The sequence below is a fragment of the Quercus lobata genome, chromosome 8, assembly GCF_001633185.2.
Source record: "Quercus lobata isolate SW786 chromosome 8, ValleyOak3.0 Primary Assembly, whole genome shotgun sequence".
In the NCBI taxonomy this organism is placed as follows: Eukaryota; Viridiplantae; Streptophyta; class Magnoliopsida; order Fagales; family Fagaceae; genus Quercus; species Quercus lobata.
In genome coordinates, this window is record NC_044911.1 from 52,385,855 (window position 1) to 52,408,545 (window position 22,691).

The following is a 22,691-nucleotide window of genomic DNA, read 5'->3' on the forward strand; positions in this document are numbered from 1 at the left end:
GATACTTATCACTTGAATATCTAGGATAAGATTTCGTACTAGTCTTAGAGTAGATCATAAATTCCTAAGTAGAACATGAGGATCAACTAATTAAGTCGCCTAACACAGACAAATGAATGATGAATAATAGATTGTAAAGTTAAATGGAATGAGATATTAAAAATCAACCTCAACAATGATAGGCTAATCATACCAGTTGGCCTTAGACAAAGGCCAACTTCATTTCATATCCATTTTGGTTTTAAGTTTCAGGTATAGATTTAGCCATGAAGTTCATATAAATTGAGACCATTGATTCAGGTACTATTTTTCCAAACTCTGTTCATGTTTTGGTGGCATTGGATTGTCCAAAATGGCTTTACAGTTTGGCGTGTATATATCATGTATTCTTACCAAAACAATAGGTATCAATATCCCTTTTCTTTTTGACTAAATTTTTTCTTTTTCTTTTTCTTTTTTGGTCATACGCGTATTCTAGTTATTCTTGAAATATTCCAGGTCCATGTATATTATACTTTATGCTATATAATTCTCTTCTCATAATTTGTAAATGTGTAGAGCATTCACATCCCGAATTCCTATCCTATTCTATTTTACCCTCTCAAAAAACTACTTTATCAATTATACAATACTATTTTACAATATAAGCATTCTAACTTTTATTTTACCATACTACACATTAAAATAATATAAAAATATTTCTCACTTATCTCTCTAATCTTTATTTCTCTTACTCTCTCAACCACCCACCACCATCACCACCACTGTCCAGCTTAGTCACACCACCCACCTCCGCTGAGCAAAATCCAGCCAAAATCAAAATCCAAAATCCATAGCAAATCACTTGTCGATCTCCAATCCAAATCAAAATCAAATATCAAAATCCATCACTGATCTCAGATCCAAATCAAAATCAAAAATCAAAATCCAAAATCCATAGCAAATCACTCATCGATCTCTGATCAAAATCCAAATAAAAAATCAAAATCCAAAATCAAAATCAAAATCCAAAATCCAAAATCAAAACCAGAAACCCACCATCGACCCATGCTGCTGCTGCACCACCTGACCCACACCCACATCAGTCACAAACCCACCACCGCCAGAAACCCACACAACTCGTTGATCTCCACCGCTAGAAACCCAAATCACAAGCCGATCACACCGATCACACTGATCCACCTAAAGACTATCACGCCGATCTCGGACCATGCTCCGGCCAACAGCGAGTCAAAGAGTGAGAGAGGGTAGATGAGAAACAGAGATGAAGAAAGAGAGAGTTGAGATAGAAAGAGACCATCTCTCAGCCCAGAAAAAGAGAAGACAAAGGGGAGAGAGAATAAAAGTCATTAAAAAAAATATACAATAGTGCTACAGTGCCATACTACATTTAGGATGGCACTGTAACAACATTGTAAAATTTTTTACAATTGTCATCATTTAGCAGCTCGGATTGAGCATCATTTTAAGGGTTTGATGCTAAATCAAACATACATTTCCCATTTGGCAATTCCATTGGGAATGCTCTTAGAGGCTTACAGTGATGGGCAATGTTAAAACTTATATGAGGAAAGGTCACACCCATTTTAGCATGAAATTCAGAAATTGATAGGCAACCGGTGGACAAGGCCTAGAAAGTGATCACATTAACATAAAATAAATATTTTTTGTAATAATAATAAACAAACTAGTCAAGAGTCTTATAGTTCAATTTTTTTTTTGGTACTTTCAAAGGAGATATCTAGAGTTCAAATTTCCTCTCCCATATTATAACTTTTGAATTATCATAAAAAATAAAAATAAACAAACTAAGCTAAGCCATGCTTCATGCTTGTCCTTTATTTTGCAACAATGGCTAATGGTACTTGTTAATTTGTTGTATGGTAATTAATCTCTCAAGATTGACAGATTTTAGAAAAGTGGAAGATGGATTTCCCATGTATGGAAATGCTTAAGTTGTTTACCAATATATTTTTTTTTCCTAGTTATCTAGGCACTGCTCAGCCTGGTTTTTGCCTTCTGTTTCAAGGAAGCACTAAATTCTTTATGGTTCATTTTGATTGAGGGGAATGGAGGGGGAATAGAGTAAAATAAAGTAAATTTAGCCCAAAATTAGCATATTTTCAGCCAACTCTACTTTACTCTACTATACTCCCTTCCACTCCTCCTCCTTCCTTTCTCAATCCGGAAAATTATTTGATACTCCTACAGTACCATAAATGCATAGTCCCCCTCTCACATGAATGGTGGGTCCCACCATGAATTTAATTAGTAGGGCCCATCATTCATGTGAGAGGGGGGAGTATGCATTTATGATATTTCGGGAGTACACAATAATTTCCCAATCAATCCAAACAGGCACTTAATGTCTTTCTTTTTTTTTCTTTTTTTTTTTATTTCTTCATAAATAAGTAACGCTAAGATGCAAAGTGTGCATTTGAATAGTTTAGGGTGTGAAGTGTAATCTGGTTTATAGTTTAGGGTGATAAAGTGTAATTAAATAAACAAAATAAATTTTCACCAATACATTTTGAATTAATCTTCTACCAAAATGGAATTCAACATTTTTCTACATCTCGAAAGTCATAATTGATTCTATATTAATTTACGAATCATTTTCAATTTATAAAATCAAAAAGTCTATTATAAATCATCTTTCTTTTTTGTTGTGAAGACTAATTTTAACAATATTTATTATTCATAGCTAAAAATCCTTGTTCTGTGGTTACAATAATAAAAATATAAGAATAAGTCGAAATGAAATCATTCTAAAACATGCATGTTGTTAGGATTTTAATTTTCTAATCCTTACTAAACATTGGCAAATTCCAAAATAAAATGATGATAAAAAAGATTATGTGATCTTCAGATCTATGTATACCATCTACATCAAAATTTTGAAAAAAAGACACTACAAGAAATTTGGGTTTAGGTGGTGTTTTTTAGCGACGTTTTTAAATATGCCGCTATCTTGTAGCTGTATTGGGAAAAAAGAAATGATGCTCTATAGCGACGTTTCCAAAAGTTCTATAGCGACATGTTGAAAACGTCGCTATATTTTCCTCCCAAATCTTTCATTCTCCCGCACAAAATTTCTCCCAGTTTTCATTTCCCACTTTTTTTTTTCCTACACTATTTTTTCTTTCTTATGTTCATTCAGCTCCCATTTCTCTCTATCCCCTCACACCACTTCTCTCTCTCCCCATAACTCCTCTTCTTACTTTCCCCTCATGCCGCCACCCATACCCACTGCCGTACCCACCGCCCTAGCCATAGCCACTGCCTAAGCCACCGATCTACTCTCTCTTTCTTCACTCCTCTCCCTCCTCCCCACCATACCCATGCCACAACCCATGAAAATAAGAGAAAGATACAAAGACACAGAGAGTTTATTCTAGATTTTCTTCATTTTTGGTAGATTTGGTTATTTTTCTTTCATTTTAGTTGTTTTATTATGAAATATTTCCACAAGAACCTTTTGATTTTAGTTTTTTATTATGAAACATATAGATAATGTTTCACTTGGTATTTTGTGATTTATTTTGGCCCAGGTTGCACTCCTTCTTGCTAGGTTCAATTTGTTGATTATTAGGAATATAGAGTGGAATAATCTTATGCTTGGTTTTGAGCAGGTAAATCATTTTTCCTATTATTATCTTTTTCTTATCCATCTTGATGCTGATTTTGGAGCACATTTAGTAACCCATATCTATTAAATACTGTGTATGATACTTTTAGGATGCCAAAATATTACTCTCTTATTAATTGATTTTTTTTTTTTTTTTTTTGCCTTTGGCTTTAAAATAAAGTAGTAGATTGAAGTGTTAATGGTAAGAATATTGAGATTTTTTAGTAGAGCATCATAATAACTCCACTAAGTAGTTCCCTACAACTTTTGACTGGGAAATACAAAAAAAATTGTTATTAATTATTTGTGCCCTGTTTTATTTAATTTTATCTTCTCTTTTAAGGTCATTATTTTGCTTATATTGTGGTTGATCAACTTGCTTAGCTTGCATATTTGGCTTTTCTCAGATGGTCCTAGTGTTTATGTAGTTAGCCTTAAGTCTTACATGGGTATGGGTTTGACAAGATCCATTCATAGGTAACCAAAATTATAGAGTGTTGTGTTTCACATAATTCACAAGACCCTAGCCAAGTTTAGGGTGTTGGTGGTGTGATGCCAAGAGCCAAATGTTTGATCTGAAGGTTGACAAGGTAGTGTTTAAAGAGGACATTGGCCAATGCAACTACCTTACAATTAATGTACTAATATTGTTGCAGTAAAGTCTGTAAAGTGGACTGAGACAATTGTGTCTACTGACACCTTGCTTTGCAAAATTAGACATATTTGAATTTGAATCAAGTATATATTCATCTTGAAACTTTATTGCATGAGTATATGACACTTAACACACATCACGCATAAACTCAAACACAATTATTTCCCATCCACACGTATTACATCAAATTAAAAAGTACAATCATCCTGACTTATGACAAGAAAACTTCAACACCAAGCTGTAAACAAATTAACAAGATGATCTGGCTTGGAACCTTTAACTGGCCCTGGTTTCATTAATGAGTTTTGCAACCATGGTTTGTGGACATGACTTTTATTTTCTGCTTGTATGCTTTGATATTTGATATTTTCAATTTGGAGTAATTGTTTTAGAGTAAGGATCTAGTTACAACTAGTGTAACTTTTGGATGTTACATCATTAAATAATATTTTCTTGGATCAATATTTTGAAAATTCAACCTTGACATCATCCAATCAAGGGAGGATTTCAAGATTTTTACTTTTACAAAAAGGCCAGAACAAGGGACTTGTAAGTTTTGCTTGCTTTAGTTTATATATATATATATATATATATATATATATGTATGTATGCTTGCTTTAGTTTTGATTTTTTTAATTGAATATATTAAAAGGCTTTTTGAGATTGTATATGGAATTGATGAAATGCTTGAACTTTATTGGGTTTAGATAAAGATAGAATTTGGCAGGCACAGGGGTATAAGTTTAACTAGAATAAGAAATATAGAGAAAGAGATAGAGGGATAGAGGGAGGTGTGTGAGTATAAGAGAAAGAGATAGAGGGAGGTGGTACTTTGATGCAGAATTTGTAAACTTGTGCGTATATTGGCTGGCTTGCAAAAGCACTTCGGTAAATAGAAATGGAGACAAAAATATGTTAGTTACTATTTCCCAAATGTGTCAATCTTTTTGTTAAGAATGAAAGTATTCCTCTTATTTTTATTTATTTATTTATTTTCCTTCTTATAGTTTGAGTTTGAAAGTAAATAATTCATTGTCTACAAGGACAAAAGGATAAAGATTCCCCACATAAGCATATTTTGAAGGGATCAACTTAGTATTCTCTACCTGATCTGAAAATTTGAAGGGATTAAATTTTTTTTTTTTTTTTTTGGCAATGACACCCTTATTTTCCTTCCACATCATTTAAGTGTACTCTTTTATTTTGTAGGTTAACCACTCACTTATTGTGATAAGTTTGGGTTTTTTTTGGAAAGGTGTTTGCTTGGCTTGAGCATAGTAAGTAATTTTTGCTTAAAATTTTGTACTTGAGATATTGATAATTGTGTTGGGATGGATTGTTAAGTTGGAGCAAGTGGGTGGCTTGCATGGTGCTATAAGGCGGTTTATATTCATATTGGGAGTGTTTATTATTTTTTAAAAATTTGGATGGATATTTTTGAATTATATTTGTTGATTACTTTTTGGATTTCAATACCTGTAAGCATTCTATATTTGTGATTATGATAATTGTATTGGGTGGATTGTTGTGTTAAAGCAAGCGGGTGGCTTACATGGTGTTATAAAGTCGTTGCAATTGATATTAGGAGTGTTTATTAAATTAGGAAATTGAGTTATGTTTGTCGATTACTACTTTTTTTCTAATACTTGTAAGCATTCTATATTTGTGATTATGATAATTTTGTCAGGGTGGATTGTTGTGTTGGAGCAAACGGGGGGCTTGCAAGGTGTTATAAAGCAGTTTATATTCATATTGGAAGTGTTTATTATTTTTTGAAAATTTGGATATTATTGAGTTATGTTTGTTGATTACGTTTTGGACTTCAATACTTGTAAGCATTCTATATTGTGATATTGATAATTGTTTTGTGATGGATTGTTGAGTTGGAGGAAACAGGTGGCTTACATGATGTTATAAGGTAGTTTCAATTGGTATTGGGAGTGTTTATTGATTTTTGAAAATTTTGATAGATATTGTTGAGTTATATTTGTTTGATTATTTCATTTCTTTCACATGTCAAACATGCAAACTAATTGATAATTTTCAAGAGATGTTGATTAGTTACCAAATGTATTAATAAATTACGTATGAAATTAGACTCATGCCTACACTTAGGACCTTGTGTGACTTGCAAGTCATTTTCTCAAATTTGGAAATTTTGCCTTGTTTTCTTAGAAGCATAGGTTTGTTTTGTTAGAGTAATTAAAATATGGATTAACCGTTGGTTTATGCTTTCAAGATATCGTGCTATAGGTATTTATTGTGTAAATTTATTCTATAGCTATGGACAAGAGTTGGATGGATATTAGAGATAGGACGTCTGTCGAATATAGTGTTTAAATTTTAATGTTTTAAGAATGTATTTAGTGTTAAGTGTTTAAATTTTTTAAGTATAGCTACTATTATTTTGTTACTCAAAATGATTTCTTTATGAACTTCTTAGATATTCTTAATTTGTATTCAGGGTGGTTTTGGTTTAGATTATCAATCTCTAACTCCACAAAGATCACAAGCTTCATCCCATCAAGAAACTAGCTTATCGCGGTAAATGTAGTGTTTTAAGGACTCCATGGGTTATTAAATAGTTGTTTTGAACAAAGACATTTATTTTGGAAGTATTGTACTTTGTTGTTTATATTGTTATAGTTTGGGTGGTTTTTTTTTAAGATGTGCTATCACATAGTTGTTTTGAACAACCACATTTATTTTGAAAGTATTGCACTTTGTTTACAATATTGTCATAATTTGGGTGGTTTTGTTTTTGTAGATAGACAAGTGTTTTGTTAAATTCAAGATGATACTTTAGACACATGTTATGTATTGGTATTAAATATATATCTATTTGCATCTATGTGAAATGGTGTTAATGTGTTAGTTTGAACATTTGTTATCATTACAAGCTCATGTTAATTATTGTTGAATTTTGAGCAGTTTATATAGCATTTTTAATATTAAAAAAAAACTTTATGAGCAGGTTTTAGTGACGTTTTAAAAACGTTGCTAAAAAGCAGGAGGACAAATGCTTTTGTGACGTTTTTGAAATGTCGCTGTAAGGACTGAAATGGAATTGGTCCCAAAATCGAATTGGGTTCAAACTCTAACGGCCCAAAAAATAAATTTATAGAGCATGGATGGAAGAACTAGATTTATTTCAAAAGAAAAACGATTAGATCTAACAGTTCAAGACGGTTTGACATAAGTAAGATTAAAAAATCTATCCTCGGAACAGATTTAATAGTTTATATAAATGGTTTTATTCAATCATAAAATTGTACAATTGTTCCAGTCCTTTTCTTTCTCCATCCCCCCTTGATACATTTTTCCATGTTATATATTACAATTTCGGTGTCATTCTTACCAAACACGTGTAGGTTAGATTCAGGGGACTCCTTTCTGTCCCATCCAGCACCTCTCAAAACCATCAATCAGTAGCTGTAAGGCTACTTGATCACTATTCAGGCATCACTTCCATATTAATGCGGTCAGAGAGTTAGTTGAGAGGCATTTAATACGGAAGTAGCAGCTTTTGAAGATATTTGTTTACCTTTCTTTTCTTATCCCTGGTCCAATATCCCACCCTTAGTTGTGATGTAACTCCGAAGTAAGCTCGTGATGATATGACACTTAAATTTACCTCAGACACATGTTGCCGAGAAGACTTTTGACCTCGGACGCTTATTGGATCCATCTCATATTGTCTCTACTTCTCTCTTCATTTTATTCTTCTCATAACCTTATTTGGGCCTCTTCGGATGGTCTAACGTCCTCGGATTGGGCCATAGGCCTAGTTAATACTATTTTAACAATACTTTCCTAATTAACTAGCCTCCACAGTCACTATAGGTTTGATTATTTGTGGCGTTTTAAAAACATCGCTAAATGTATTTTCCTACATTATATTCAAAAATGTTATATTATTTAGTGACATTTTAAAAAATGTCACTAAAAGTTTTTGAACGTCATTAAAGTCACATATGGCGACGTTTTTAGAAACGTCGCAATAGATCTATAGCGATTGCTAGCATCACCAAAAAAAAAGTCGCTATAGAACATTTGTCTCTATAGTGACGTTTTTTGGGTTTTTAGTGATGTTTTACAAACATCACCTAAACCCAAATTTCTTGTAGTTAGGGGTGTTAATGTTCAACCCAACCTACGAACCCGACACGGGTTTTTTCCGGTTAGGGTTGGACCTTAATGGGTTTGGGTCATAAATGGGTCGACTTGAAAGCGACACGATAAGAAACATGTCATAAACGGGTCAACCCGCAATAAACACGTTTGACACGCCAATTTATTTGTGTCAATCCGAAATGATCCACTTAACACAACCCATTTAACTCATTTAACAAATAAATATTTATTTTATTTTAGATTTGTCAAATACCTTTTATATCCAACATATATTTTAAATTTAAAAAGAAAAGTGAGTAATTACAAAAATTTATAAGGAATATAATTGGAAATTGAAACTTTACAGACCCTAGAACTACTAATACTTTTTTTTTTTTTTTGGCATAGAACTTGCACAAATAAAATTGGATGAGCTTGTGGAAGATGTTATGAATTTGGACATCAACAAAGAATCTATGGATGATAATCGTGGTCATAGTCAGGATTAGTCTACTATTTACTTAAATTCTTTTAATATCGATACTTAGCATTTGACGAGTTCCAAGGATATTATATTTTTTTTTGAAATATGTTATTTTATTTTTGTTAAACTTAGTTATTTTGAATTTGGGTTGAAGTGTATGCATTTCTTTTGGAGTGTAAAGAACTTATTTTCTAGATGAATGCTATATTTTTGTTGAACTATATTATTTTGAATGTAAGTTGAAAACTTGAAGTATATGCACTGCTTTTTGAGATGTAAAAAAAATTATTTCTAGATGGATGTTATATTTAATATTATGCAGGTTGAAATGGGTTGTGTTACATTCGAGTCAACCCAACACGACTCGTTTATTAAACGTGTCAAATGGATTGAGTCAGGTCAACCCGCCTTATTAACAGGTCGGTTTAAGGTTGAAGGATCATGACACGATTATTAAATAGGTCGGGTTAGGGTTGAGCCATTTAGTCAAATACCCCTACCTTGACACGACACGAACCCGACACACTAACCCGAATTGACACCCCTACTTGTAGTGAGAAAATTAATATGAAATATATTAATATAAAAGAAAGACACGTATGCATGTTCAAGACATGGAACTACCTTAGTGTAAAAATAAAACAATAACCTTGCTTAAAGGTTCTAAACCTCTTATTTCTCAGTTCACTCTTAATTTTCTTTTGAGTAGAAAAATTTTTCTTTTTTAACTAAAATAATATAGTGCTATAAAATATCAAAAATGTTTTATATATATATAAAAAAGGTTTATGTTAATTTTTTTAAGTTTGGAAGAGGGTCACATCACATACCATCTCCCATTCGGCCAAATATCTCCTTTTTCTTAGTCACTTTAGACCAATTAGAATCCTTAAAAAAAAAAAGATTCCTAAAGGATAAGATGAATTTTTTGACATTAAACTTAATATATACTTATATAAATATTATATATTATTAAAAAACTAACTAAATTTAATAGAGGTAATAGATATTTATATAAATATTACATATTATTAAAAAAATAATTAAATTTAATAGAGATTTTTAATTACTTTTTTGTCCACCCATAATAATTAACAATAACTTAACACTTAGAATTTGTTGTGAAAATATTATGAACATAGCATTTCTCTTTAATATATGGACGCAATAAAAAAAAAATTTTGATACTTGAAAGGGGGAAAAAAAGTACCAAGATAGGTGTGATTAATAGGTAAATATGTCAATAAATATAAAATGCCAACTAAAAGTCAAACCTTAATGGATATTTTATATAAATATATATATATATATATATATATTTGTAAGGCTAAAAGTCAAACGTTAATTGTTAATATGTACATTATTGTTGATTTAACAAAATCTCAAATCTTATATATATATTTTTTTTGAGAAAAATCCCCTCTGGGTAGAGATTTTATTATTGCATCTATAATAAATCGAGTTGATACACCTCAAAAACGTCTGGTGGAATAGACTCCATCCAAACCAAAAAAGGAATACTGGCAGCTTGTCTAGCAAGCTTGTGAGCCACACAATTTCCTTCTCTATTAATATGCTGAAATGAAATAAAAGAAAAACAAGAACTTAAGCTTTTGATATCTAACAGAACATGTCCCATAGCCGAGTGGTCCATGAGCCCTCCATTAATAGAGGTAATAGTATTTGCAGAGTCTCCTTCCACAACCACTCTATCAAACTCGAGTTCCTTAGCAAAAACCAAAGCCTGGCAAGCCGCTAGCACTTCCACCATCTCCACCGAAGCAGGTAGCGGAATTTGTTATGAGAGAGCAGCCATAACTAATCCTTGTTCATTCCGGATTATAATGCCGATGCCAGCTAGTCCAGCCTATGAGAAAATTGCGCCGTCAAAATTCGCCTTGACACAAGTTTCAGGTGGTGGTCTCCAATGTACTGCCCGAGCTGTCCATGGTATCTTCGCATGTGTAGGACGCAGCTGCTGAAATTCCTTGAGAGCATCGAAAGCTAAAGCCAGAATCTGACCCAATGGAGTTGATTTTTCACCCAGCCGGAGCTTGTTGCGCCTCATCCAAATTGCAGAGACTGTCATTGCGAAAAGCTCGAAAGAATTTTTCTCCAGTGAAGCTCTATCAATCACGTCAAGAAAGGATGCACAGTGAGTAGTGGTCGCCTGAAGTTGAACGAAGTGAGCTTTCCAAGTATCAATCAGTTTCGGGCAAGACCAGACCGCATGCAGAGTATCCTCTGCGTTAAGCTTGCATTCCGGACATAGCACATCGTCGAGAACTTTTCTTCTAAAAAGGTTGGCCTGAGTTGGCAAGGAGTTATTCCCGGCTCGCCACAGAAGGTTCTTTAATCGGTTTGGAACCTGAAGCCGCCAAATATCCTTCCACACCGTCGTAGCGTCTGCTGCACCTGTGCTATTGGCGACCTCTGTTTCAGCAAGGTCCAAATAGAGCCGGTACCCAAACCTGACCGAGAAGACACCGTCCCTGGTATGGGGCCAATATGGAACGTCTTCTCTATTGAAAAGACTGAGCAGAATGGCCTTAATGAGTGCAGCTTCCTCCGGTATAAAACACTTATCAATCTCATCCTTCTTCCAGCACAAACTATCATGATTTATTAAGCTATACACCCTTGCATCAGCTTGACCATCTATAACAGGGGATAAAATCTTGCCTTGCTGAGACCCAGGTAGCCAAGCATCACTGTAAATACAGACTTTTGAACCATTCCCGATTCTCCATTTCAAACCTCGCTTGATGATTTCTCTTCCCTTCAAGATGCTTCTCCAAGCAAAGGATCCTCTATTTTCCTTAGCATCAAAAATGGTCCCATGCGGGAAAATTTTAGTTTTGAAAAACTTGTAGAATAGAGAATCTTGATTTTGTAATAAACACCAAATTTGCTTGCCAAGCATTGCATCATTGAACTTTTGTAGTTCCCGGAAACCCATACCTCCAAGCGATTTAGGCCTACACATTTTACTCCATTTAACCCAATGAATACGCCTTCTAGTGCCTCGTTGACCCCACCAAAACTTCCGTATCATTGCCTCAATCTCATGGCAAAGTGTAATAGGAAGCTTAAAGCAGCTCATAGAATATGTGGGAATGGCTTGCACTACCGCCTTCAAAAGAACTTCCCTCCCAGCTTGGGATAGAATTTTCTCCTTCCACCCTTGAAGCTTCTTCCAAATCCAATCTTTGATGAAAGCCAAGCTTGTTTTTTTGTTCCTTCCCACAAAGGATGGCAAGCCTAAATATTTTTCATATTGCTTTACTTCGGGAACACCAAGCAGGTCTATGATAGAATCATGAATCCCTCTATCCGTGTTTTTACTAAAGAAAAGCCAAGCTTGTTTTTTTGTTCCTTCCCACAAAGGATGGCAAGCCTAAATATTTTTCATATTGCTTTACTTCGGGAACACCAAGCAGGTCTATGATAGAATCATGAATCCCTCTATCCGTGTTTTTACTAAAGAAAAGAGTAGTTTTATCTCTATTCAGCTTTTGTCCGGATGCATCTTCATTAGTAGACAGAAGGTCCTGGATGTGCATACATTCCTGGACCGAAGCTATGCAGAAAAGCAAGCTATCATCTGCAAAAAATAAATGGGTTAATCGGGGTCCACCCCTGCAAATAGATATACCTCTAATCTCGCCAGAGGCAGCTGTCGTAGCTAGTAAGCCATGCAAACCCTCAGTACAAAGAAGGAAGAGATATGGAGATAGAGGATCTCCTTGTTTGAGTCCTCTGCTAGGGTGGATGACCTGAGATGGCTCCCCATTAATCAGAATGGAATAAGTAACAGTAGTGATACATTCCATCATACGATCAACCCATTTTCTGCGAAAACCCATCTTTTCCAATAGACCCTTCATAAAGGACCATTCAACTCGATCATAAGCCTTGCTCATGTCAAGTTTAAGAGCCATAAAACCTGTATTACCACTCTGATGATTTTTCATGTAATGTAAGGTTTCGAAAGTCATAAGAATATTATCAATAATTACCCTGCCAGCCTGGAAAGCACTCTGATTTTCGGAAACAATAAGTGGTAATAAAGGTTTTAAACGATTTGCCAACACCTTAGAAATCAACTTGTAAATAACATTACAGAGACTTATAGGTCGAAATTCAGATATTTTTTCGGGGTTCTTCACTTTGGGAATAAGAGTAACATAAGTGAAATTAAACTTCTCAGGAATATGGCATGAATTCAAACAATCTAAAACCGCTTTGGAGACATCATCTCCAATCAAATGCCAAAAAGATTGAAAGAAAAGAGGGGGCATACCATATCAGGACCCGGGGCCTTGAGCGGGGCCATCTCTTTTAGGGCAATGTCTACCTCATGTCTTGTGAATTCCTTAGTCAAACCATTATTCATATCCTCAGTGATTAAAGGCTGGATGACCTCCAACACAGCATGAGCACTAGCTGGTCTAGAGGATGTAAATAAGCTAGAATAAAAGCCATAAACTATATCCTCAACCTGTGATCTATCCATGCACCAAGAATTGGATTCATCAAGCAAGCCCACAATTCTATTACGTCGAAATCTCTGAGAAGCTTTGTTGTGGAAGAATCTGGTATTGCTATCACCAGATTTGAGGTGCAAAGCTCTTGCTCGTTGCTGCCACATCAAGCTTTCTTTTTCAAGCAACTCATTCACTTCAACTCTAAGAATTCGTACTGCTTCAAAATCAGCCCCCTGTGCCGCCGCAAATTCAGCCCTTTCTAGGAGTTTAGACTTCTCCTCAAGCTGTTTCTTCACACTACCAAAGGAGCGTTTGCTCCACTCCATTAGCTTTTCCTCACAAAGCTTGATTTTCTCCAACACTATCTGAGAGGACGAGTACGGCATGTGAGTCATCCAAGTCTCCCTAACAGTATCACCACAACCACTCTCTGTTAGCCACATGTGTTCAGATCTAAACAATTTGCAATGTCTTCCCACAATACCTTCAGGCTTGACAATTATGGGATAGTGATCAGAGACATTTGATCTAATACACTGCACCTGTGTGGCTGGGTTCAATGCAAGCCAAGCTTGTGTAGCTAAAGCTCGGTCAAGCCGTTCCAACACCATACCGTCACCACGTTTGCCCCGCCAAGTATATTTTTTACCCACATACCCCAAATCCAGTAGCCCACAATCATCCACAACTTCTCTGAAATCTCTCATAGCTGCTTCACTTCTCAATGCCCCGCCAAACTTCTCATGTGATAATAAGATTTCATTGAAGTCACCGGCCACCAACCATGGCAAGCTGAATTTCCGATCAAGAGTTCGCAATAAATCCCAAGTCTCATGTTTCCTCCCAGTTTCTGGCACCCCATACATACCAATAAATCTCCAAGAGTCATCCTTCCCTTTGTTGACGATGACGTCAATATAGTTAAGGGAAGATGAATCTACAGTAATTTGTACCGTGTTCTTCCAAAGCAAGTCTAGTCCGCCAGCCCTCGTAACTCTTGGAACAACCCACTTCTCATCAAAATGTAAATCATCACATAACTTCGCCAGCCTATCTTCGTCTGCCTAAGTCTCGGCCAAGAACAGGACAGCAGGATCTTGTGCCCGCACTAACAATGCAAGCTCATGAACGGTGCGTTGGTTCCCAAGCCCTCGCACGTTCCAACATAACCAACTCATAGCTCTCGGCGGGGCTGTTGAATAGCCTCCACCGTTGGACTTGTGCTTGAATCACCATGCTTAGTATTTTTGGACCGATGTTTTGCTTCCAGCAGCTCGTGTACAAAAGCCTCTGCATGGCGTTTTCCCAGATTTGTTGGATGAACAAGCTCATCAGATTTACCACTGGACCGAGTAGCTCTCACCCATTTGATTGAAGTCTCCCTCACCAGGCCCGGTTTCACTAAAGGAGTATCACAATTTAGGCTTTTTAATCCAGGTCCACAAGATGAGCTAGTTGGGTCCACGTTAGTCTCATTGCCAACACAGCCCGGCCCAAGATGTTGAAGATTTTCATGCGTTTCCAAATCCCCGAAAATCCTCTCCGGATTTATGGGATTTTGCATGTCAACTGTCCGTGCCTCATTATGACTCTGAAAACAAGGCAAAGAATCCTCCCTATTTAAATTCAAATCATCATTAATGCCAGCCAGGATATCAGCACCTTCCGTTTCTGTCTGCATCGTTGGTCGGAACGGATGATCGTCCTTTCTGCTCCTGTTGGCTTTCTTCACATGTGCAGCCTTTTCCTTCAGTCTCTGTTTCTGTGATTCAAAATATCCAGGCACACAAACAACATTTTTGCTGGAGGAATAAAAAGGAAGGGCTCTAATACTAGAATCATACCTCCTATCCTTGGTTTTGAGAGAACCATTGCTATGAATCCAGACTTCGCAGTCTTTATCAGCATGATCCAAACACCCGCACCAGTAACATACATTGGGTAGCCGCTCGTACCGGAACGCCACCCATGATTGTTCTCCATTCTCAAGCGTCACAATTCTTCCACGACAGAGGGGTTGAGTCACATCCACATGTACTCTAACTCTCAAAAATCCCTGTCCGCCCAACGAAGGACCCCCTGGCATATGAATCACTTCACCGATCACAGAACAGAGCTCTTCTGCCGTAGCTTGGTTCATATAAGCAATCGGGATATCATGCACTTGGACCCAAAAAAGGATTCTCTAAAGACCAAACCTCATAAAGGAAGAGTTCTATATTGCCTAGCTCTCAAATCTTATATATATATATATATATATATAAAAAAAAAAAAAAAAAATCTCAATGAAACTTGACTGATAATCGATACATACAGATATATATATATATATATATATATATAAACAATAATCAGGTTAAAAATGACGTTTACATTAAATTTCATTAGGTTTTTTTTTTTTTCCCCGAACAAATAGCCTGAAATAGGATAAGGGGACAATTAGCTGTGGAGACCATACTTGGCTATAAACATAATAGTACTTACTTGTCAAGGAACTCATACTTTAGGGTTCTAGAATCTAGATGACATGAGAGTTGACCTTAGATAAATAAATAAATAATAAATACTACTATTAATTTTCTTTTTTAGAATCAAACACATAAGAGAGGTAGAATAAAGTTTTAATATAAAGGCACATTCAAAAGTTAAAATAACTTTAAAGAAATGATGGAATAATTTATATTACATGATAATCATATTTCTGACCTGACCTCAAGTTTCTATTTTATTTATTTATTATCTAACATGTCAGTGAACTTGACATGTCACGACTAGGTGTCAGAATTTTTTTTCGTTCTTTATTGCAAATTTGCATATTCTTTTATTGTTCCTTTATCAGCGTCAATTTCTTCAGTCAGAGAATTCAGCTGGGAAATTTCCTCTTACTTTGCAATCAAGATTTGCGTGGAATGTACAAAGCACACATGTAAGTGTACAGAATGACAAATATAAATGTATATATACACATAGACGGCAACGAAAACAGAAAGTACATGTATATTGCAATTGTTTTATACAATCTCTTCAAAATAATCAAATATAAAATGGTATTTGTCTTATACAATTAACTATTCCTTAAAAAAAAAAAAGTATTCCTCCTATTACTTTCAGAAGTAGACTTTCCGTAAATTTCTCAGAAGATTTCTTAACTTTTTAATGAATAATATTCAATCACATCGTCATATATAAAGAGAGTGAAAGAGAGCTATTTCTTCACATGAGAGCTAGGCAATATTACAGGTACCGAGTTTGGCATGAAGATAGCTTCCAATATTCCTGCACTTCTTTTGTGCCTAATAATCCTTCTAATCCTCTTTATCTTCTTTTCTTTGTCACTCTCAGCTTCTAAACAGCATAACCCTTTTCTTTCTACGTACGAGTTTATTTTTTTGAAAAAGTCTAGTCGGGGGGCTGTGTTTTTCGTGTTTAATGTTATTGTTATCACAATCTGTCGTGGGAGTTTTAAGCCATCCGATGGAGATTTTGATTACTTTCTTTCTTTCCCTCTTACAGTATATGAATTTGATGATGATACAAAAGATGAAGATTATGATGATAGTGACGAGTATCATGGTGATGATGGTGAAGGTAGTGATGATGATGTTGATAGTAATGATGAGCAAGCTGAGGATTTGGAGACGAGGATTGAAGATTTCATTGCCAAGGGCCATAGGCAATGGAGAGAGGAGTTGATTTATGAGAGGTTTCTTTGCATAGCAGCTACAGAGTTTCAATAAACGAGCTCTAGCTTCCAAGGTTCAAGAAAAAAAAATGCAAGTTAGTTGAAAAGTCGTTGTAAATTTAAGTTTTTATATATGTATATACCAAGAGTTTCTCTGGGGGGGTTGATTATAGTCTTGATAGTTCTGGTTTTTTCAAAGGCACTATTACGACTCAGCAAATGTACATTATTTGCTTGAAATATGTACGAATAATGAATTGTATGATATTCATAAATAATTACAATAATATGATTTAGAAGAGTACATAAGTATGAATGTAAGATATTCATAAATAATTGCAGTATTTTGATTTCTATGAACATATCGCTATGTTCAATACGTTCATAGGGTTTTATTGAGTCTTATAAAATCAACTTATTTAAAGTTATAATTTCGGCCTTGATCATATAGTCAATTGCAGTGCTTGGAATGATTTCTCACCATCAAACTCAAAAAAAATAATGGGGCATGCACCCCCCATGAATCACTATTACGAGCGAGTCACTTTTTGATAATTGGAAATGAAATCTAAAAAATTAATGCCTTTAGATTAATTCAAAATAAAAATGTTATATCATGTCTTTAAAAAATTAAGGCATACATAAATGAATTCAAAATAATAAAGTTATATCACGTCTTTAGAGTATATGATCATATTGTTGATACTTCCGAGTTAATTTATTTTTTTCATGTTACCTTTAAGTATCTGAACGACTTATTTGAGTATATTACATTTAGATTAATATTTTAACTTCATATACTAATGGCTATTTATTAATTATTAATTATTTGTTTTAATTTTTTGAAATATATATTTATAATCAACTTAAATTATATGAGGTAGATTAAGCATAACAATAATTATATTAACTCTAATAATAGGCTCAAAAAATGAATTGAAACCAAGCATGGAAAAAACAAATTATAACTTACATTTACATTATAATTTATATGTTAACCAAAAGGTGTATTCCAAAATACCAGTGGCAAGCATATATGCATGTGTAAAAAAGGGGTATGAATTCTATAAAAATCAAATTAATTAGTTCGGAGAAATTATCATCCATTTGACATTTGACTTGAAACCCTAGAAAATGAGCTTCTTCCACTTGATATATATTCACTTAATCAACTCGTAGAAACCTCCTATGACCCTTCGGGTCAAATCGAACTAATTGGGTGGTCAGGTTTTCAGAGTCCCTAATCAGTCTTATATAACCTTAACAAATGACTTAATTCTCATATCAATGCTTAAGATAAACCATCTAATATTTTTATTATTTAAAAAATAGTAAGATAAATCCTCTAATCTAATTTAATTTTTTTGAGAAACCTCTAATTTAAAATTTTGATTACACAGATAACGTGGGATCATTCATAACAGTCACGGCCTCTTATTTTGGGTAGGTACATTCCTAACACAGCCAAAACAATAGAAAAAGCAAAAGATCATCCGTAGCTGCCAAGTTTTGCTAAATTTCCAATGATGTTAGCTTCCATTAATTGGGTAAAAGCAAGTGTGTTAAGCAATTAAAATATTATCTACTTAAGATAAATTTACTAAAAGTCTACTAGCTAGAGCAAAGTCTAATAAAGAAGGTTTCGGTTGCCAAACCAGCTTAATCATTGATGCGATCGAGCATCTGTTAATTTGAGTGAAATGGAAATATCCTGTAAAAAATAATAATTATTGACTACAAGTCTTCTTAAAAAAAGTTTCGGACTTATTCTATGGAGGAAGATTCATAATCTAGAAAACTATTGTGCATATGTATATAATATTCAAAAGATTCAGTTTATATACTCTTGGTGCGATGGTCACTTCACAAGTATAAGTATTTATGGAGTGTGAGGGACAAGAGTCGAGCTTTCAAATTTTTAGAAGAGAGTTTTACACACATATATACTTAAATTAGACTAGAGTAGAATATTTATCTGTATTAAAAAAAAAAAGATTCAATTTACAGTAATCTTCCAAGAGTGATCAAATGTCAATTACAATCAGACTTTTATAGCTGGAACATTGCACAAGTACCTTTCTGCGTATTCATTTTCTCTTACTAAAACTATATAGAAGCCAATGGACAAGGACCAGAGAGTTTGTATTGGTCAATTGGGTTAGGTCGGATAATATATTTCTCTAATAAAGATTGGTGGTTGGGTTTCTAGTATGGTGTATGCATGCCGACGTATTTATTATTTAAACCTTGTGGACCTGCTTAAACCCAATTTGTTGGGTACAATGATTTAGATTTAGGCTGTGTTGTCACAACTTGTCTCCAAGAATTGGTTGTACCCTTTCTAGACACTTGTTGGATTGAAATTGCGACAAACAGTAAACCAACTTTGAAGGCTCAACAACTTAAGCTAATGATCTCCTATATGAAACCGACCTTTATTATAATAGTGGATTTTCTATGAGGTTAAATCCCCTAAAGTGATTTTTTCTCTGAAATTTTCTTAATCGGTTTTTCACTTTCTTACCAAATTTGTGTCTTTTACTTTTTTATATCTTTATTGCTTTTGATTTGGTGTTTTTAAGAGTGTCTGGCTGAAGATAACTGTTTGTGTTATCCATTGAAATAAACCATAACTTTATCAATTAATTTTCCATTTAAGTTGTTGAGGGTCTGTGGGTTCCAATTAGTTCAACTGGTAAAATCTCTGATAGTTGAATAAGAAATCTAGAGTTCAATCCCTGCCTACTCAAAAAAACTAACTGGTGACTTGGATTGATGATGAAGAGTTATTATCAAGAGTAGACGTTATAAGTTGAAACTCTCTAAAAGAAAAAGTTGTTGAGGGCCTAAATCTTTTTTGTTTTTATTTTTTTTCAATTGGTATCGGAGTGTAGTTACACTACTTAAGAATCTTTTTTTGAATATAATTTTTGACTCCATTTATAAGTAGCAATCCCTTATTATTCCCCCTTACATTGATAGAATTAAATTACTTATCTCCTAGAGCTTCACTTAGGAAAATGATTCCAATGAATGTGATATGATGAGCCGTTTCCAAATTATTCAGATGAAGAATATGGAATTCAAGAAGCTTATAACAAGATTTTTAGGGAATGTATATATTTGAAGAAAATTTCTAAGAAATCCATAGAGAAAAATTGAATGATGATGAACTTGAAAGAGTTTTGGGGTTTAATGTTGATCAAGCCCACAAATTGACAACAAAGTGTATGGAAGAGAATGCCTCCCTCATGGAGAAGGTCAAGAACTTAGAAAATAAGCTTGATAAGTCTAGATCTCAACTAAAGAAGTTCTCAAAGTGAATTTTTTTTTTTTTTCAAATGCTCAGTTTTCAAAACTCAAGTTGTGACAGGAGTGGTTTATGATTCATTAAAATGGGATCTTTTATCCCATACTCCCATCTACATCATGGTCCCTTGCTAGTAATGAAGGAAAATAATCTTTATTTCCTTACTAGTCAAAACTCAAAAGTCATAATAAGGCTAACCAAGTTCGGGTACATGAGGGCAAAAGACCCCATAGCCGAAGTTCAAGTCCCAAAGCCCAAGTCTAAACCTTCTCCTAAATCTAGCATGCTCCTAGGTGTCATCACTAAGGTATGGTCACACTCAACTAGATTGCTTTAATAGTTCTTAGATCAAAGAGTAGACAAGCATCTTATGTTGCCTATCAAAGAGTAGACAAGTCTAAACTAACCTTCTCCTAAATCCTTTTTGTTTTTATTTATTTCAATTGGTATCGGAGTTTAGTTACACTACTTAAGAATCTTTCCTTGACTATGATTTTTGACTCCTACTTTCAATGGATAAGTAGCAATCCCTTATTATTCCCCCTTACATTGATAGAATAAAATTACTTATCTCCTAGAGCTTCACTTAGGAAAATGAGTCCAATGAATGTGATATGATGAGCCGTTTCCAAATTATTCAGATGAAGAATATGAAATTCAAGAAGCTTATAATAAGATTTTTAGGGAATGTATATATTTGAAGAAAATTTCTAAGAAATCCCTAGAGAAAAATTGAATGATGTTGTACTGGAAAGACTTTTGGGGTTTAATGTTGATCAAGCCGACAAATTGACAATAAAGTGTAAGGAAGGGGATGCCTCCCTCATGGAGAAGGTCAAGAACTTAAAAAATAAGCTTGATAAGTCTAGATCTCAACTAAAGAAGTTCTCAAAGTGAATTTTTTTTTTCAAATGCTCAGTTTTCAAAACTCAAGTTGTGACAGGAGTGGTTTATGATTCATTAAAATGGGATCTTTTATCCCATACTCCCATCTACATCATAGTCCCCTGCTAGTAATGAAGGAAAATAATCTTTGTTTCCTTACTATTCAAAACTCAAAAGCCATAATAAGGCTAACCAAGTTCGGGTACATGAGGGCAAAAGACCCCATAGCTGAAGTTCAAGTCCCAAAGCCCAAGTCTAAACCTTCTCCTAAATCTAGCATGCTCCTACCTGTCACCACTAAGGTATGGTCACACTCAACTGAATTGCATTAAATTTTCTTAGATCAAAGAGTAGACAAGCATCTTGTGTTGCCTATCAAGCCAAGGCAACAAAAATTGAAACCCCAAGGTTGAAGGGTCAAAAATTGGGAATGCTAAGAATCTTAATGTGAATGTTGAAAATGTTTGTGATGTTTTGTGACAAAATTGCCAAATAGAGAGACTGCTAGGGTTCATAGATATGTTGAAAATTCTATTACCAAAACATATCAAATTTGTGTTTTATCAATTGAATTGCATTTGGTTTGAGTTTGGCTCAAAGACGACAAGGTTTTGATTTGCTCAATGATGACTAGTTGATGATATTTTACTCTTACTTTTTACACCATAACAAATTTTTAAGTGAAACTTGTTTCATTCGAAAGTATGTAAACACTCAGGGCTTAAGAAATGACACAAATTTGACCAAACCTAGATTTGAAATAAGTAAAACATGATCATTTGAAGTTAATATAATTGTATTGTACCCAAGAGTTTGCTCAATCAAATTGCAGCAAATAGTAAACCAACTTTAAAGGCCTAAAGACTTAACCTAATAATTTCCTATATAAAACCAACTCTTGTGCACAAATTGAGAGAAGGGAGGCTACTGTATCAAGATTATGCCGAGTAACCTTCTTAAACCTAAAAGAGTGTTCTTCCCTATGATATATTTTTCAGAGTTTTTATTTAATTGAAATTTCCACGCCTTGAGCCTTAATCGTGAGATTTACATATTATGCGTGTTGTTCATCCAAACACAAAAATCCAACTCTCTCCTTATGAGTTCATTGGTAGCTAGAAAAGAGAGTTCTTTAGAGCACTCAAGAAGTGTTATATCCACAAAATTTTCACAGCAAATCTTAGTTAACATGTTGTTATAGGTTTTTAATTTAAATCCACACTTGAACATTGTTGTCCACCAATAACAGCAAATAACGACATATGACATATCACATAAAATTTATTATGAAAGTATTGTGAAAATATTCTAAATATAAACAAAGAAAATTCCAGGTGTGCATTATAGATTTATAGTTTATAAGAATTGTAAATTTTTCCTTCCATATGGCAAAAATTAGCCACATCGGAATAATGGGTATATGAGTGTGTACAATTTACATAAGTGG

At 34.2% G+C, this 22,691-nt stretch overlaps 1 protein-coding gene across 5 annotated transcripts in view; it reads left to right on the forward strand.

Moving 5' to 3' along the window:
* Positions 1–3,164: 3,164 nt before the first annotated feature.
* LOC115958520 (AT-hook motif nuclear-localized protein 2-like) overlaps positions 3,165–22,691 on the forward strand; it is a 37,443-nt gene continuing 17,916 nt past the window's right edge. The window contains exons 1-4 of one of the 5 annotated variants that reach the window (XR_004084551.1): positions 3,165–3,414; positions 3,552–3,632; positions 5,493–5,560; positions 5,971–7,214. Coding sequence is in view for 1 of the 5 variants with exons in the window: in XM_031076931.1 (XP_030932791.1) it covers positions 3,342–3,383; positions 3,552–3,632 (123 nt within the window). In the remaining 4 variants the exon portion in view is untranslated. Of the gene's footprint in view, positions 3,415–3,551; positions 3,633–5,492; positions 7,215–22,691 lie in introns of those variants that run through there. The other 4 variants (XR_004084552.1, XR_004084550.1, XR_004084553.1 and 1 more) reach the window with 4 other exon arrangements.